The sequence below is a fragment of the Hipposideros armiger genome, unplaced genomic scaffold (assembly GCF_001890085.2).
Source record: "Hipposideros armiger isolate ML-2016 unplaced genomic scaffold, ASM189008v1 scaffold_23, whole genome shotgun sequence".
Taxonomy (NCBI): Eukaryota; Metazoa; Chordata; class Mammalia; order Chiroptera; family Hipposideridae; genus Hipposideros; species Hipposideros armiger.
This window is the reverse complement of record NW_017731373.1, coordinates 4,576,485-4,593,680: the sequence shown is the minus strand read 5'-3', so window position 1 is coordinate 4,593,680 and position 17,196 is coordinate 4,576,485. Positions and strand designations below refer to the sequence as shown.

Here is a 17,196-nt window from a genome sequence, read left to right as displayed (position 1 = left end):
TAGAGTTTCCATTTCATTATTTTATCTCTCCTGAAATTCTCCTTCTCTTCACCCTTTATAGTCATCTTTCTTTTTTCCTGTAAAGTTTTTTTTTAGCATATTTATAATCCTTCTCTGCTGATTGAAACATCTGGGTTACCTATAGGTGTGCTTCTCATGACTAATCTTTCTCTTCATTATAGGTCACATTTTCTTGCTTCTTCCCATATCTAGTAATTTTTAAAATTGGGTATTGAACATTGTAGAAGATGCACTGAGAAATGTTGGATTTTGTTATTTTTCTCCAAATGCTTTGAATTTTGTTCTAATAGGTCATTAAAATACTAGGAGATCATTCTCCACTCTCTTCCCCCACCTTTTCTTTCTTTTTTCTACTTGAAGGTAAATGTTAGGGATCTTATAGAATAAGCTGGACTAGAAGAGGTGTGGATGGGATAGTGGTCTGTTTCTTAAAATATTTTCATTTAATTCTTCTGTTTTATACCTTTCTTCTTCAGCTTGCCCTCCATCCTATCTGCTGACTCTAAATCCAGAGCTTCCCCGTTTTCTGGTAGGCAGTCATCCTCCTCCCTGCTGAAGCTCCCTCTCTTGGAATTCTATGCTGCAGCTGCCCATCCTCTGCTTCACCAGTCAATTCTCTTCCATCTACTTTCCCTCTCCTATTAATCGAGGCCCTCCTTTTCTTTTTCTTCCTTATTGTACATTAAAAAGTTCATTTACTATAATTCAATGGGGTTTGTGATTAAGATATAAATTCATGCCTTTCTTTTTCTTAAAATGCTATTAATATGCATTGCTAAATTATTTTCCAGTCAGTTGGTACCCATTTATACTCAGCTGTAATGCATGAAAGTGTTCTCACAATTAACTCTTCCACTACTGACAGCAATCAATTTCACAGTTACTAAATCTTATTATCTTACATATTTGATTTGTCCATAACTTGATTTATTTTACATAGCAAAACATGAACTGTGGTTGTTGTTTTTTGTTAACAGCACCAAACAAACAAATCTTCCTCTTGGTAGAAATATATGAACTTGGATTCAAAGATTTTCATAATATATGCACAGCTTTGTATGTGTTCGGATTTGAAAGTTTCTAAAAACTCTTTTATCTCTTTAGGTTTACTTTTTAGTGAAAGCTTTATGTACTTAAAAGTAGACTGAAAAAAGTATACATGGAATTGAAATCTAACTTTAAGAAATGTATTAAATACAGAGTAGTTCTAAAATAATTATTTTAACCCATTAAGATGGTTTAATAGTCTCCTATACACACACAATTTCAGTAGAGTACATTATCTGATGATGATTAATTTAGTATTGTAAAGTAGTTTTACCTAGAAAAAATTGATAAAGTATAATTTTGTTGTTATTAAATTGTCTAAAATTCCTAATGTCTGTGTTACTTAAAGCAGGTTACCAATGAATTAAAAGTACTTAAGTGAATATGAGAGTGTTTTATGATAACTGATAATAATATACTGGTAGTTCTTTGATCATTGATCTTAAGAGTTCTTAAATATTCACAAAAGAAGAAATGCAAATGGAAATTAAATATCTTAAAAATGTTCCATTTCCAAAAAAAAAAAAGTTCCATTTCACTATTAGTCAATTTTACAAATAAAAACAATGAGATTAATACAATTTTTCTAGACAGCAATATATTAAAAACTTCAAAAATACTCATACTCTTCGAACCCAGTAATTCTACTTCTAGGAAAATACGCCAAGGAAATAATCATAGTTGTTCATAAAGATCTCTATGTACGAAATACTCACTAAAGCATTATTTATAATAGTAAACAAATGGAAACAATCTATATTCGTATGGACAACAGTTTGGGAATAATTAAAAAAAATATGGCAAATTCATAAAAATACAATGCAGCCATTAAAATTCATGTTTTAAAAGGACACATAATGAATGATATGAGGTAATGTTTATAATGTGTTAAGTAAAAAGAATACAAAAGTTCACAATTGAAAAAATATAAATCTACATACATATATATATTTGTGCATTTAAAAAATTCTAAAATAAAATTCAACAGCTGTTGTTTCTGGGAGGTAGGATTATTTTTTTCCCCTTAAACCTTACTCCATTTTTCAAATTTCTTCAATTAGTATAAATTCCTTTTAAAATTAGAAACACGAAATCCATAAAGCAGCATAGCAACTTAAAAAAATTAATTAACCTATACTTCTCCGCATATTTTATCACTAATAATTCAGTAGAGGCCATGAGAAAGTCTTGTTTGAGTGCATAGTATGTCCATCTAGGCACCAGAAATACAATGGTGATCAAAGACAGGTGTGGTTCCTATCTTTCTAAAACTAACAGTCTAATAGGAAGAAATAAATTAAACCACCACACAAAAAGATGTAGAATTACAACTGTGATAAGTATTATAAAGAAAAGTACACAGTATTCTGAAATCTGTAATTGACGTATTTGACCTAGGGATAGCAAGAAATAACGCCCCAAGTTAAAAACACCTAAGCTCACTTACAGTTACATGAACTAATCAGGTGAACAGGGTAGAAAGTGCATTCCAGGCAGAGACAGCATTTGAAGCAGGAGGGAGCACTGTGTGCCAGTCATCAAGTTACTGTCTCTCAGCTCAAATCCACCCTTCTTTGCCCTATATTGTGATACTGGAGCTGGACCCTGTCAATAATTCTCTTTTGCTAGCTACTAGCAGAATGTTAGCTTTGTCAGTCGAGGGCAATGAAGTGATCTTACAAGGCCATAAGGACAGGAATACACTTACTTCTCTTCTAGGTTCTGATCCTCCATGATTAATAGTATTCAACACCGGAGCCAGTAGCCATGAGGAGGAGCTCCAGCTGTGTTCTCTCCTGCCATGTTCCCTGCTTCCCTTCCCCCCACTGGCAGTGGCTTTGAGGTTCCCGTCTGATGACACCCTCTGGCAATGGTGGGTGGGTCTCTTCTACAGAAAAGCTCAGTCCACGACCTGTGACAAGTTTTTTTGTTTGTTTGTTTTTGCCACCTCAAGGCTGCATGTTTCTCTGGTAGCCACACCTATTCTTTTTTTTTTAATTAAAGTTTATTGGGGTGACAATGGTTAGTAAAGTTACATAGGTTTCAAGTGTATAATTCTGTAATACATCATCTATATATCACATTGGCCATACCCCTTCTTTAATGAGGTCAGAATCTCGGTCTTGGATTGGGGGGAACTCTCCTTAGTCCTAGTTCCTTTATTGTCTAATCTTCCTAGAGATAATAACGGCCCTCTTGCCCTGTCTAAACCCCTTGGAATCCTCATTTACCCCTTTTAGTAGTTAACTGCCTCCTACTGTTTTACTTAGCAATTCTTTGTATTACATTTCTCCCATTCAATAACCAGTGTTCTGTCTCCTGACTTGAACCTGACTGATATACGTGGCCAGTGGGAGGCACTGAAAGGGGACCAGTATAGCTGGAGTAGAAAGAATAAGAATGCGCATGTCATAAAACAAGGCTGGCGCAGGACACAGGGTCGGACTATGCTGGGCTTGTAGGCCAGGGTAAGACTTTTGGTCTTTATCTTAAGAGCTATGAAATCTCTGGCTATGAAAAGATTAGAGGATAGAGAATGATTTAGAGGGGAACAAGAGTAAATGCTAGGAGATTAATGAGTGGAACACTGGTAGTGCAGGCAAGAGAGGCTGATGGTAATGCTGGGAAGGGAGAAGGCAGAGACGGTGAGAAATGAATGGATTCGAGGAATATTTGGAAATGAAAATCAATAGGACTTGGTGATTAATTAAATACGGGGGGTGACAGAGAAGAAGATATCCTAATTTATGCCTATGTTTCTGATTTGCACAACTGGATAGATGGTACAGTAAGATCATGAACGCTAAAAGAAAGTTAGCTGGCAAGGGGGATAATGAATTTGTTTTGAGCATGTTGAAGTACTTTGAAATGTCAAAGTGAAGATGTCAATTAAGAGCCCAGAGTTCAGAGAGTAACCTGGACTGGGAAGATGAATTTGTGAGCCAGCTTTCATAATTAAAGCTAGAGTATGTATGAAATGATCTAAAGAGATATAGCTTTATATGAGAAAGGACTTGGAAACAACCAAGGCTTGATGAGTTTCACCAATGAACGGGAGGAGAAGAATGACCCTCAAAGGAAACAGAAGCAATAAAGATGGAGAGGAAAATCGGGCGAGTGTCATGTCATAGAAACAAAAGGGAAAAGGCAGAGTGGCTAAGAACAGAATGGTCAAGAGCATTCAATGTTGCTGAAAGGAAAGGATTAAAAAAGTAAGGATTAAAAAATTTCTGCTAGATTCAATGAAGGCCACTGGTAAACCTAATGGGAGCAATGTTTTCAGAGTGATGGGGCTGTAAGCCATAATGAAAAGGTTGATAAATAAAAGAGAGGTGAAGAAATGGAGAACAGTGAGTAAAGTTAACTCTCTTAAGGTATTACAGAATAATTGTCTAGTGATGAAGCCCCAAGAAAACTCTTTTCACAGGGTAATTATTATACACCTTGATTGCATGTTCATCATTGTTCTATCACTACATGACAGGGTGATTAACAGATATTCAGAGGAACCAATAACTTTGGAACAGAGACCCCAAACTGGTTTCTTCAGAAGAAATAACGTCTGATAAATGATTGAGGATTTATTCATACCATACGCTGTACATCTCTTTGTGTTTCTCACTTACTGCCCACCACACTCTTGTAAAGTAGAGTTATATTTTCTACTTTGCAGGTTAGGACATCGAGACACAGAGAGGTTAACTTGTCCAGAATCGCACACCCAGTAAGTGATGAGGCCAAGATTTGAATCCAAACATGTCTAATGCTCAAGCCTTGGCTCTTAGCTACACTATTATACTGCTTCCATGTGAGAGCTGGCACTGAAACCCTGGAACACACGCATTTGGCTTTACTACTAAAGTTCTAGGTGAGCTGCTTTCTTCTTGTTGATCTTTCCTAATCCTCTGGTCCAATACAGGGCTTACAGAAGCAAGAAAGGTAATCTTGAAATGAGGGCCACCAGAAGCGTTAAAAAAATCTGCTTGGAAGTCCTATAGGGACCCTTATACCATAAAAATACTGTGAAAGAGTCTAGTGTTTTTGTTTTAATGAGAAGCACAAATGAGGGACAGGCAGCCCACATTCTAAAATTAACAGGACCCTTCTCCTACATTTGGTTCAGTTTGCTCTGAGAACAAGAAAGCAGTCTGTGCCAGTGCCATGCTGAACACAGACTGTGCTGCAAAGCTGCAATGCCAGGGCTGCTCCTGTGCTGTGATACAGGCCAGGGAGTGGAGTCCAGCGAACACAGCACCGAGCCTTCTGTTTGAGACAAGTAACAGGTAGAAGAAGAGCTGGCTTCACAGGGTGCTTTACAAGGTGAGGGGACATAAAGGAAGGCTGCAGGGGCAGCAGGAGGGACTGAAGACAGGAGAGTCCCACCCCAAAGTTTACTCCAGTAGAGCCAGTTGGTGGCCCACAATCCTGTTCCTTTCCTATTCAATGAGCATTGTGTCCAGTGGGAGAAAGACAACGCAGGCATCTGAATTCTTATTCTGGCCTACACAGGGATAAGTGCCTATACATTTCAGCAATCTGAGCCTTAAGACAAATAGGGCAGGAGGAACATTTGGGAAAATTGGACCCTAAGGTCATAATGTGCTTTAGACATTCAGGTGGGGCCTCAGAAATAAAAACGATCCCTGGCATTACTTTTGGTAGGGATAAATCTTCATCTACTCCTTGGCTGACTTTGTACTTGGATGCAGGGTGATCTTGATTGGATTATGTAAAAGGTCTAATTTGAGCTGTTATTAAAAATTCTGAAATCCAGAAAAAAACTACTCCAAGGCTTAAAGAAGCAATTTTGTCCTACGTTTAAATCAAATTCTCAGACTTCTAAGCTATCTGCTGACACGCAGGACTGTCCCACTTGACAGTGCTATATTTACAGCCTGAAATGACGATGCTTTGCGTGGTTATTTTTCATGTAGGAAGTCACACTAACACCCCTGAACCACCTGCATATATCTCAAAGCTAACTTTTCCCCTACCAGAAAATGATTCTGTTTAAAACAGAGATCTTGAATGTCAAGGTGTTATAAAAAGATAAAGCTTGCATTCCACATGTTCACAGCCTGCTGTCTGGCTGGGCGCTCAGGGCAGTCTTTCTTGAGCCAGTTTCACTAATGGAAAGCTTGATAAATGCTCACCGCTAGCAGGCTGGAGATTTCTTTTAGGCTCATACTTCTAACCCATTCAAGTACAGAATATCATTATATGGCTTTGTTATGATTAATTTTTCCTAATTTTTCAATTATACACCATTTAGGAGTTAGGAAGCCCATCGTTTTAGCAGTAACTCCCTAAGGCATATGTAAAAATACATGGATTTGGGTCAGGCTTTTGCAAACTAAAGAGCTATACCCCAGGGATGTGGGTTATCTGCTCAGCTGCTCAACCTGGGGAGGGGGAGAGGGGGTAGGGAAGGAGGAGAGGCTCTGTTTCCAGAGCTATAAAATGAAAGGATGGGATTAAAGGATCTACTCAGAATAGGGGGTAGAATGTCCAAGTTTTAACACTGTGAAGTTATCTATTAGAGGTCTCTGCATCACAGACAGGTTGGACAAGCATTTTAAAGTCATTTGACAGTTTTGACATCAGCTTCCTGATGAACCTTCATTATTTTAGAGAAGGAAAACCTAACTAGTTACAAGCTCCTTTTAAAATTTATGACCTTAATAAGTGAGTTGCTAATTAACTTAATGGTCAATCAGAAAGAGTCCTTTCCTCTGGCAAAAAAACATGTAATAACCTTCCATTACCAACATTTATTCTTTAACAGAAAAATGTACATGAAGCATAGATTTGTTAATGAACCAAGAACAAAAAATAATGCTGACATACCTCAATACCTTCATGCTAAACTTAAAAAAAAACCCTGAAGGGATATTGGGATGGTTCTTTGTGCCAGAAAGGATTCTTCGCAGAAAGTTTCACGGTGGTTTCAAGAAGCTCCCTTGAAGAGAGAACTCCTCTAGTGGGTACTTAACTTTCAAGGCAGATATCCACCGTGAAGTAAAGCTCTTCGATATTGCATTTGCTCTAATGTCATATACTTGATAGAGTTACTGAAATTGTTTTAGGGAGAAGGTATAAATTATAAGTAAATGAACAAATATATGTGCTAGGCTTTTAGTCTATGATTGATATCAAAACAGCAACTTGAGTAATTAGATTTTGAAAGTAATTCATGTGAAAGCAATAACAAGCAAAGTTGGGAATCTGCCACTCGATTATTTAATTTATTTTTCCTGCCCTGACTATAAATCAAGACATTCTCGAAATGGTAGGCATAGTAAAGACTGAGTTAAAAAAATTCCTGGAAAATCCAGATTCTAAATGGAAATAGGTTATGGTTGTTGTTTGGTTTTAAGAAATCATTGTGTAGTTTTAATAGAGTTGTTTGGTAACGTGTTTCTGGAAGAAAATTAGTGCTCTATGAGCAATCCAAAAACTTACTAGTGTGTTGTACAGTGTGCCAGCTATTTAATGCTTCCTCGCTGTGTCCCTGATGTGGTTTCTGTCACCACGCGATATTTTGTTTGCACCTGTCTTTTCTGCTAGACTGAACGCTTCCTACCTAGGCAGGGGCCCTGTCTTACTCATTTCTGGTTTATCAGAGGATAAGCACCACCTCATATACAGCAGGTGTGCAACATACAAGGGTGTTGTGTAACTTCCCTACTGTTTTCTAACCCTCCAAATCCTCTCTACCACGTCAAGTTGATTGGTCCTTCAGCACCCATTGTGCCCAGGAAGTCTCCCTGATCACTCAGTCGGATGTGGCAGTTCTCTTCCCCAAACCATAAATCCACCATTGTCAGCAGAGCCTTCTCTTCTAGGATATCAGAATGTGATTCCTTCAGGCCCTCGGCCATACCATATCCTTCTCCGAATATACTGTGGCATCTCTCGCATGGCTCTGCATGTAAGAGGGGTTTAAAAAGTCACTGATGCACTAAACTCAGGATTCTATGGACTTTGGGAATCATCTAGTGTAGTGGTTTCTCATTGAAGGATCTACCACCTCTTAGGAGGCATTTTAAAAAATGGATGGGGCATTTTAAAAATCTATCAAAATGGCTGTGTGTGTGTGGGAGGAAAGGGTAGGACGTTAGATGACTAAAATCACGGGAGTCCCGCACAACAAAGAACTGCCCTGTGTCCTGACCTTTCTCATGTCCTAGACACTTTACATACAAACCCAGAGTATTTTTTGGTGCAGTTTTCCTATGGATTTCCAGGGTTCATGCTGTACAAATTAAGAAAAGATTGTACTTTACGGTGTTCAGAACTTTACCAAGAGTTTTCCACCATTTGGAAAATCACATGGCCAACCACGGCAGTCACTGCATCTGAGTTGACAGCCGCCACCCCGGGTCAGTCTGCATTTCTAGCAGTAGTATTCACAATGATTCCATGTCTGTATGCAAATATATTTATGTAGCTCTTATTTTACATGACAAATATAGAGAAGCAGTGTGCACAACATCCATGTGACGACTGTCTTACTTCTTTTAAGTGCAAAGTGATTCATTATAAGTGGTATGAACATCTGGCTATTTTATTAGGCCTTCTATTTTAATTGCTCCTGATTTCTTATATATATATATATATTTTTTTTTTTTTTTTAAGATTTTTTTATTGGGGAATTGGGGGAAGGGGAACAGACAAGTTGCTGTCCTTTTGTTCTTCAGTCTAGTTGTGGAGGACATTGCTTTACCGGCCCAAGTTGGCACCATCACTGCGCTCTTCCCCAGTGAGGCAGATCAACCGCTGGCTTCTGGACAGACGGCCACTCACGCTGGCTGCTGGCTACATGCGGTAGCCCATGGCAACCCACTGCCACAGGGGCTGCATGCAGTCTATGCCGTCGCCGGCCACTCACAGCAGCCCAGCTCCAGGTTGAGCTGTTGTTCAGCATCTTAGCTGTAGAGGGCAGTGTCACTGGCCCTCATATGTGGGATCCGAACTGGGGCCCTCTGGCGTCCCAAGCCAGTTCTTAACCATCGCGCCACTCGGCCGGCCCTCTTATATTTTTTATTGTACTGAAATTCTGTTTCTAGGTAGATTATATTATCTATAAATTTTATTTTAGGATTTGTTGTAAAAATTGGAGCACTGAGTCAGTATAGTGCTGAGGACCACTGATCTGGTCCATTCCAGTACAGTTTCCTTATTTTACAGGAAGGAAATGGGGCACTAGAGATGAAATGATGCATCCAAGGTCATCCAGTTGATTAAGGAGTAGCCTTTTTTAGATTAATTCACATATAGTTCCAGCTCAAATAATTAACATTCCAGATTCTAACACCCTGGATGATTACGTTCTGACACATAATATAAAATACTACTCTTTAATAATATTTCCTTTTGTCACCAATTACCCCTACCTTATCCCAGCAAAGATATTGAGAAAAAAAATTTCCTTAAACTTGGAATTTCCATTTTTCCTAATGATCCTAATATAGACTAGACCTGTGTTTTTAAGGAAAAATAATCCTCTGACTTAGTGCAGGGCTAGCCTGAGCATTTATTCGTTGGTCCTGTTATATTCACCCCTGCCCCCACCATCCCGCAGGAAGACTGTCTGAAGCCATGTACGCTGCAGAGCAACCTCTCACTTCCAACAATATCAACAGTAGCAATGGCTGCGCCGATAGGTTCCCTGTGCATCCTTTTCTTCTATGTCTTCCTAAGCAACTTTACTTAAAAATTACTGACCTGTGACCCCACGGAGTGCCTTTGAAGGTTCCTCGAGTATTGAGATCTTTTTCTCACGAGGGATAAGGACTGGTTTTTCACTGGCAGAGTCCGTGGATGAGCTGTCCTTCTCACAGCCATTGGCGTGGCCATTTTGTATCTGTGGCGGTGCTGGCTGCTCGGAACCTCCTTCAGGCCTCTCTGCCTTGTCTTTAGCATCTTTGTTGCCTTGATGCTGCTTGGACTTGCTTCTTTTTCTTTTATTGTTCTAGAATGAGAAACAAACGAGAAGACAATATTATTTAGCTCAGGCCTTTGAAATATAAGGCAAAACTGAGAGACCAAGAATAAGATATGTATATTTGTTTTCTGGCTCTTCTAATAGAATGGGTGAAAGCACCTATATCTTTATTAACCATCAAATGAATGCAAACATCTTCCTTCTTACAGTAAGTTGTATAAACTTTTACCTCACAAACATACTAAATAAAAAGTTTCCCCTAATAGAAAAAAAATAGCAGGGAATGGCTAAAATACTGACATGTTATTTGAGGCACTACATACATAAATGAGTAGTAATACAGTAAAATCTTGTGATAACTGTCCTGAAAGAACGTGAATTCAGTTACCATGCCAATGAAGAATAGCTCTAGTTTTTTAAAGAGGTGATGGAGGTAGGGGAGGCAAATAGGACACCAAGGTTCTGATCCTCTGTGGAGGAGGGGAAGATTGGTACAAAAAAGGAAGGCAAGTCCTTGCAAAATGAGCAAGTAAAAGGCAGATCCCCAAAGTTCATGTTGGGCCTATGAAACAGGCACCAACTAACCAGGAGGTCCCCAGATTGCTGCCATTGTCCAGGAAGTCCCAGGCAGCCACAGGACCCATGATCATCCTCATGAGTATTTAAGTTGGAGCAGACAACTGCTACAAAATAATGCCCAAGTGACCTGGGTCCACTTGGGTTTGGATTGTGTAGCTGGACTCCTGGACCTCTTGGCTGCTAGCTGGACAACATTACAAGGCTTCACTCTGTTTATTCTGAAATAACACAACCCTACATTTAAGATAACTGAATTTTTTTCGATTTGAATTATTACAATATGGCAGAGTTTTAATGTTTCCTAAAATGTCCTAAAAGTCAACATATATAAGAATCTATAGGAAAATAAGCTGTTGTTCCTAATTATGTTGTATACTTTATTGACTTTGGTTTTGTATTAAGGAGCTATTCAATGTTCTTAACATCCAGTATGGTACAGGTCTCAGCCAATCAGAACTGACCTATCAGGGCAGATTCTGTTCTGCCTGCTACATCGGTGGGTACCAGCTGAACATCAGCCTGGCATTTGGGAAAGAAATACAAAAAAACCCAAAAACCTCAGCTTTCTCTTCACTACTCCCTACTCCCGTTCTTTTCCTTTGAAACCACATCAAGCCCCTGAGTAAGCACTCCTGTAGAGAAGTGAGAGACGTGCATTCACTGGGTGACGGGAAAGGCCAGTGGCACCTATTCCCACACAAGTCCCACGTCTACTGGGCTGTTAGACCATTTTCCCACTGAACCTCTAAAAGGGAGATTCACTAATGAGTTGGGTCTGCAGCTGTGGCTGCTCCTTTTTTCACATCAGAGAGATTTCATATCCAAACCACACTTCTGAACATTTTCCATTTAAGTGTAAATACTGCCTTTCAATCACCATCTCACACAGAAGCCTGAGAAGCTATGATTAAAGATAAGCAGAGGTTGTCCAAGATGGTGGCATATAAAGGTTAAAAAAAAGTCTCATAATGCTTCCTATTCTACAAAAAAGGGAAAGGTTAATTCCAGTAATTTCAGTAATCTTGGGATTTTATGAAGGTAATACTGCCTTTTTTTTGGGCTTGTTTGAAACATGTTTTGCAGGCCTGTGATCTTCCCTCACGAGGAAGGGTAGACTGGTGTATCTCGTGATACCCAAAACACAAGGCCTTGCTGGGAAACAGCGGGAAAAGGTCAGGCTATTACTTTGCAAAGAGAAGCAGACTTTTTGTAAAAGTCATGTAACAGGTTACAGGCCAAGAACACGAGGGAGGTTGTCTTATAGGAGCTAGTAAGCATGCTCACAAGATCAGGAAGGCATGTGCTGGAGATCAGAAGGCCAGTATGTGCACTCACACACCTCACTTGTGCCTAGAAGGCAGACTCTGTGACTAGACAAGAAAGCAAAATAATTTGAAAGGGGCAGATTAATATCTTCCCTCTGTTTTCAAGGAGGAGTCTGCTAGGGTTCTTAGGAAGGGAAAACAGGTCCACTGCTATGATTTTAAGGTCTTTTCTTCTTCTTTTATTAAAAAAAAATCTAGCTTAGAACTCAGCAAAAAAGTGTCTCAGGGTAGCCTTGGACTACAGTTAGAAAAACACGTGAAAATATATTTTAGAGCTTTTCAAGTATCTTTAAAACACTCCCTAATTTTTTCCTTTGTGTGACAGGATATGTTCAGGCAAGTTAATGTCTTGAGTCTCCCTTTAATCCTTAAGAAAAACTCTAGGACTTCTAAAGCACACCTGGTGGTTAAAAACACTGAACATAAAACACGGGCATTAGTAGTGACGGTGGCTGGTAATTGAAGAGAGTCATGAATTGGGAAGCTTTGTGGGTGTACATATTAACATATTTGAAAGAAGCTTAAAATTGGCAGCCTTGTTAAAATGATAACAACCATAAAAGTGTTGATTGAAGATGTTACTAACTTACAATCAATATTAATCTTACCTTCTTTTTTCCTGTCATATTCCATTCTTTTAGAACTTGAATTGCACTACCTAGACAAAGACAAAGAATTTTCAACACGCATTCACATAATAAAACACCACACAAAATTCATCTCAGTCTTTCCATCTTGGTAGCAATTTTTTCTTGGCTTTTTCATTTGTTTTGATACATCTTACCTTAATAAAAATGCCAGTTTCATGTTTTATTTCCAGATTTTCATTTAATTCACCGCATGATCTTGGTTTTATAAAACAATGTTAAGCCCCACTACATCTGCTTGCTTTTTTTTATCATCAAGTTATCTTAGAGAAAATGAAATCTATCTTAAGAATTTTCTAGTAGCTTCACTGCCATTGCCATAGGTAGAATTAAAATTGCTCTGTTTGATATATGAATCAAAATACCTATAATCTTCTGGACCAAACATGGGGTTTGAATATTATTAACCATGAGAATTATAGTTTTTTGTTTGGTCATTCCTGCTCTTTTCTGCCTCTACTCAGTATGTTCACAACTTGCAGGGTGATAGGAAGACAGATCATCTGATGTTAGTTTTGCTCTCATCACTGTGGATAGGCATGGGATGTGGTCTTTGTAAGGCTTCCACTTTGAAGCAACAAGAGTTCATCAAGTGACAACTGAGTCCCAGGTTCTGTCAGTGCCATTCACATACAAATGTGGAACTGCACAGACTCAGAGGAAAAGCCTAACCTGATTATGTTATACAATTTTTTAAAGGAATGTTTGCCATTGGTCAGCTACAGTTAACTGTTTCCACATTGTCTAACAAAGTCCTTTTACCCATTCCAACTGTGCTGGGGGTAATGTCAACAACAACTTATTGGTAGAGTACACCAGTTGTTTTCTTATAAACAGGTACTTCTAAAAGAGTAGCTCTTTAATATATTCTTTTAACAATTATAAGCATTCTCACACAATCTCATTATACTAATAGTTCTCTACAATGAGAATGTTGGCCAAACAAAGATAAACTTCAGCCTGGTATTTACAACAAATTTCAAATTAGTAGGGTCCCAATTATTGAGTTTACTGTCACTGTGGATAAGTAGAGGCCATATTGCTTTGACTAATGTTTAGACAGGCTAATCCTCTCTATTCCAGTTCGATGCCCCTCTTAGGCTTTTTGAGTTACATGTACTTGAAATAATAAGACTGCACGTAAAAGTAAGCTATAATTCAGACTTTTTATTAACTGGCTGGTTTTTCTCTAACTCGCCTAGAGAATTAATGTTTCACAGTATTTTCTTTTCGAAGAACTCTAGGAAGTCACTTTCATTAGGTTTCTTGGTTAAGTCATGCCAGTGGCTAACAACCATTAGGGCAGTCCTTACTCGTAGCTAAACTTTAGCCTTATGAATTAAATTTTAAAAAGTTAAATATCGTTCTTTTTAAACAGAGGAAGAAGGTGAGTTGCCTCCTGTTTTTAATTGCAATGTTCAACTATTCCTGTAGTTTTCATATTTTGACATAAATTCTATTTGCAATTTAAACAATGAGCTTTTAGAGAGTAATTCTGAAGAAAAAAATACCCATGTTTACAGAGAATTTTGAAACTGTTATTATTAAAGTTTAATTACAGCGAAACTGCTTGAAGTTTTTTAAGCCACTTGGAAATGGTGCTTTTAATATGCCTTGTGATTCTTAACAAATATTTTTGACACTCAGTGGTTTTTTTAAACAAGTTGTCCGATTGGTCCCCAACCAAAATGACATAAGGTTTCTCAGAGATCAATGAGGTTTTTTTTTTTAAAATGAGACCTCAACAGACAAGGTGAAAGTTTCAAGAAGGACAGGCAAGATGCTCTATTTAAATACAAACAAATTTGATGACAGTGTGTCAGTTACTGAGCATCTGTGCATTTCATCAGGGTCACTCTGTGGAGGCCTCAATCCAAGTGAGGGCGGGGAGGAAAGAAGATAAGAACCTCTTTCCTTTCCTAAGGCTTTTTTCCCCCATGAAAGTGATGCTTCAAGTAAAACCTGAAAAGAGTTTATCTGAGTCAGGATGTGCATATTTCCTTTTTTTTTTTTTTTTCCTTGAGTCAAATTGCACTGAATGCTACAGAATTGAATTAATGTTGCTCTCTCTACTATTTGTTTCTTATGACTAAAGATTGTATATCTGCTAATCCATGAATCAGGGAAAAACAGAAAAGCTATGCAGTATGGGTCTGCTTGTAAGTCTATTTTGAATGATAATCATTTTTTAATTCAATTAAGACCCTACACCTTGGCTGCAGACCTCAGAGTGTGAGCATAATGCTTGGTTCCAAGGTCTTGCCAGAAATGCAATTATACTTGCAGAAACTTAGGAAAATTATTCTACTCCTAGGAACACAAGCAAATCAAACCACCCTTAACAAATAAAGTGTAAATAGGATATAACTGAGAAACGTGCTGGTAAGTCTTCCCTGACCTTATTTGTCAGATTAGGTTTAGCTAGTCCGTATTTACAAAATAGAAACTAATACCAGGACAGAAGACATATGCTAACCTAGGACAGGTGGGAGATCTTTGTTCACAAATGGAACTTGTTTAATTTTATTAGGAGAGGAGAATTTCCCCATATGTTACAGGAAATATTTATAGGATATACATATTCCTGAGACTTGAGATTCTATAACATCACTGGCAATGGGCTGTTTAAAAAACAATTTTTTTAAGAAAACAAAAAAGGTTCTAGAAGTAGACAAGATGAACTGATATTCTGATTAATTAGACAAACTCAGAATCCTAAACTAAGGAAATTAAAGAATAAACCAGCCCTCTCAGTCTACAAAAGCATTAAATTCAAGGATTCCATTCATGAAGCCAAGTCGAATTATCCTGGTTGATGAGAAGACTGTCGAGATTAAGAATAAAGTACATTATCCTCCATTCACAAGGACACCATCAAATAAAGGGCACGTTTCATAAACTGGAATGGCTGGTCGACAATGGAATTAGTAGCATTATTTAGAAACTATCTCCAGTCATTTTTTATAATGACAAAAAAACCTTTAAACTCTGCTCTTATTGTGTATGTATGTGTGTTTTTAAAGCCTAACATATTTTTATGAGAATTACAGTATTAGTAACTAATTGGTATTCAATGCATTTAAGGGAAAACATACAGAATACATGGAATATTTAGAATCTAACGCTCTCAGGTTCAGGGGACATGTAATCTTACCATCCACGAAAGCTTGCACTGCTTTATCTACATTAAAATCAAACTGCTGTAGCACCAGCACTATTTCATTATTGCTTTTGTTGGGAACAACTGATCGAACTGCATAGATCTGTAAATGAAAAGAAAGGAAAATGAAATGTAAACACTTGAAATACTTTTCATCCATGAATTTCTCACTGGATAGAATTCTAACTGTTAGAAAGGCCTTGAAAAGCCAACTAACTAATCTATCTCCTTGCCATCAAGCATACTCAAGGCATTTCAGACCAGTGAAAATTCATCCTTATAATCGCCTCGGTACCCTCTTTATTGTGTACACATTTCCACAAAGATCCCCTTGTTAGGACTTTAATAACAAGTGTGAAAAGCCAACTCTGGTTTAGTGATCTACCCTCCTCCAAGGTTCCAGATGCACACAAGATGTGTTTTCAGTGAGGACACAGATGTTTTCCATCTCAGGCTCTTCCTCCACTGGCTGGGGGGCGTGGGCGGGGGGAGGTATCTTTGGAAAACATGCAGAAATAGCCTCATGCCTCAGCTTCTCTTATCTATCTGCACAGTGGAAACAGTCATCTCAAGGCTCACACACGTGTGTTGTGAAATTCCATTAGTGTTTATAGAGATATAGAAATGTGTGGCATTGTATTTTTGAAATGGCAGTCTGAACCATAATACAGAAAATGTTCCCAAGCACACTTCTGAAAACCAAACATTTAAAACATAGTAAAAGTTAAATACATACTCGTATATGAGAACGAAAAATTTCAACAGATTAGGCTGACATTCAATTTTTAATGACCTATACGTATTTCTTAGTCAAATTCAGCACATATTCTTTCTTCTGACTTACTAGAAAGAACTGATCTATATCTCACAGAACTTGCAATTGCAATAGGATGCTCTATCTACTTTAGCAAAATCTGGCTCGCCCAGCTTTCTATCAAGGGGATTACTGTAGCCGCAACTGACAAATACTCAAGTACTGCATGGTACAAAGATAAGTGGCATTTGCAATGATCATCATGAAAGCACTGTACAATTTTTACATGCTTTCATCAGTGGTGAATTATGACCAGTTGAGTTTGAGAGCTAACTGCAGTTTGTTGTAATCAGATTCATGGCATATGTATTATATGGGTATGGTATGTGTAATGTGACTATTAACCAGAACATTTAATTAAGCAGTATAGCCTATTTCTAATTATGTTAGAAAACAGACAGCCCTCACCATATAGATCTGTGTACCAGAGTATTTAGATTGTAATGAGAAAACAGCACAAGCCATGGGTATATGGCTTGTAGAGGTTCTGACACTATAGATCAGAAAGCTGGTTTTGAATCTTAACACTCATAAATACTAACTGTGTGGGGTTTACTGAGGGCTCTAATACAATATATGTATTTGACTCAAGAGTTCTTTGATTTACTTTTCTATTCCCACATTTTATGGTTCTTCGTTTTTCTAGCCTCCATATT

At 38.0% G+C, this 17,196-nt stretch overlaps 1 protein-coding gene across 8 annotated transcripts in view; it reads right to left on the bottom strand.

Annotated features, from left to right (window-relative positions):
• Nucleotides 1–17,196, bottom strand: part of SPATS2L (spermatogenesis associated serine rich 2 like) — a 160,398-nt gene that overhangs the window by 40,212 nt on the left and 102,990 nt on the right. For all 8 annotated transcript variants that reach the window (XM_019635670.1, XM_019635673.1, XM_019635669.1 and 5 more), the window contains 3 exons: nt 15,721–15,829; nt 12,528–12,577; nt 9,796–10,042 (listed from right to left, as the gene is read on the bottom strand). In XM_019635670.1, the coding sequence (XP_019491215.1) occupies nt 9,796–10,042; nt 12,528–12,577; nt 15,721–15,829 (406 nt within the window). The remainder of the gene's footprint in view (nt 1–9,795; nt 10,043–12,527; nt 12,578–15,720; nt 15,830–17,196) is intronic.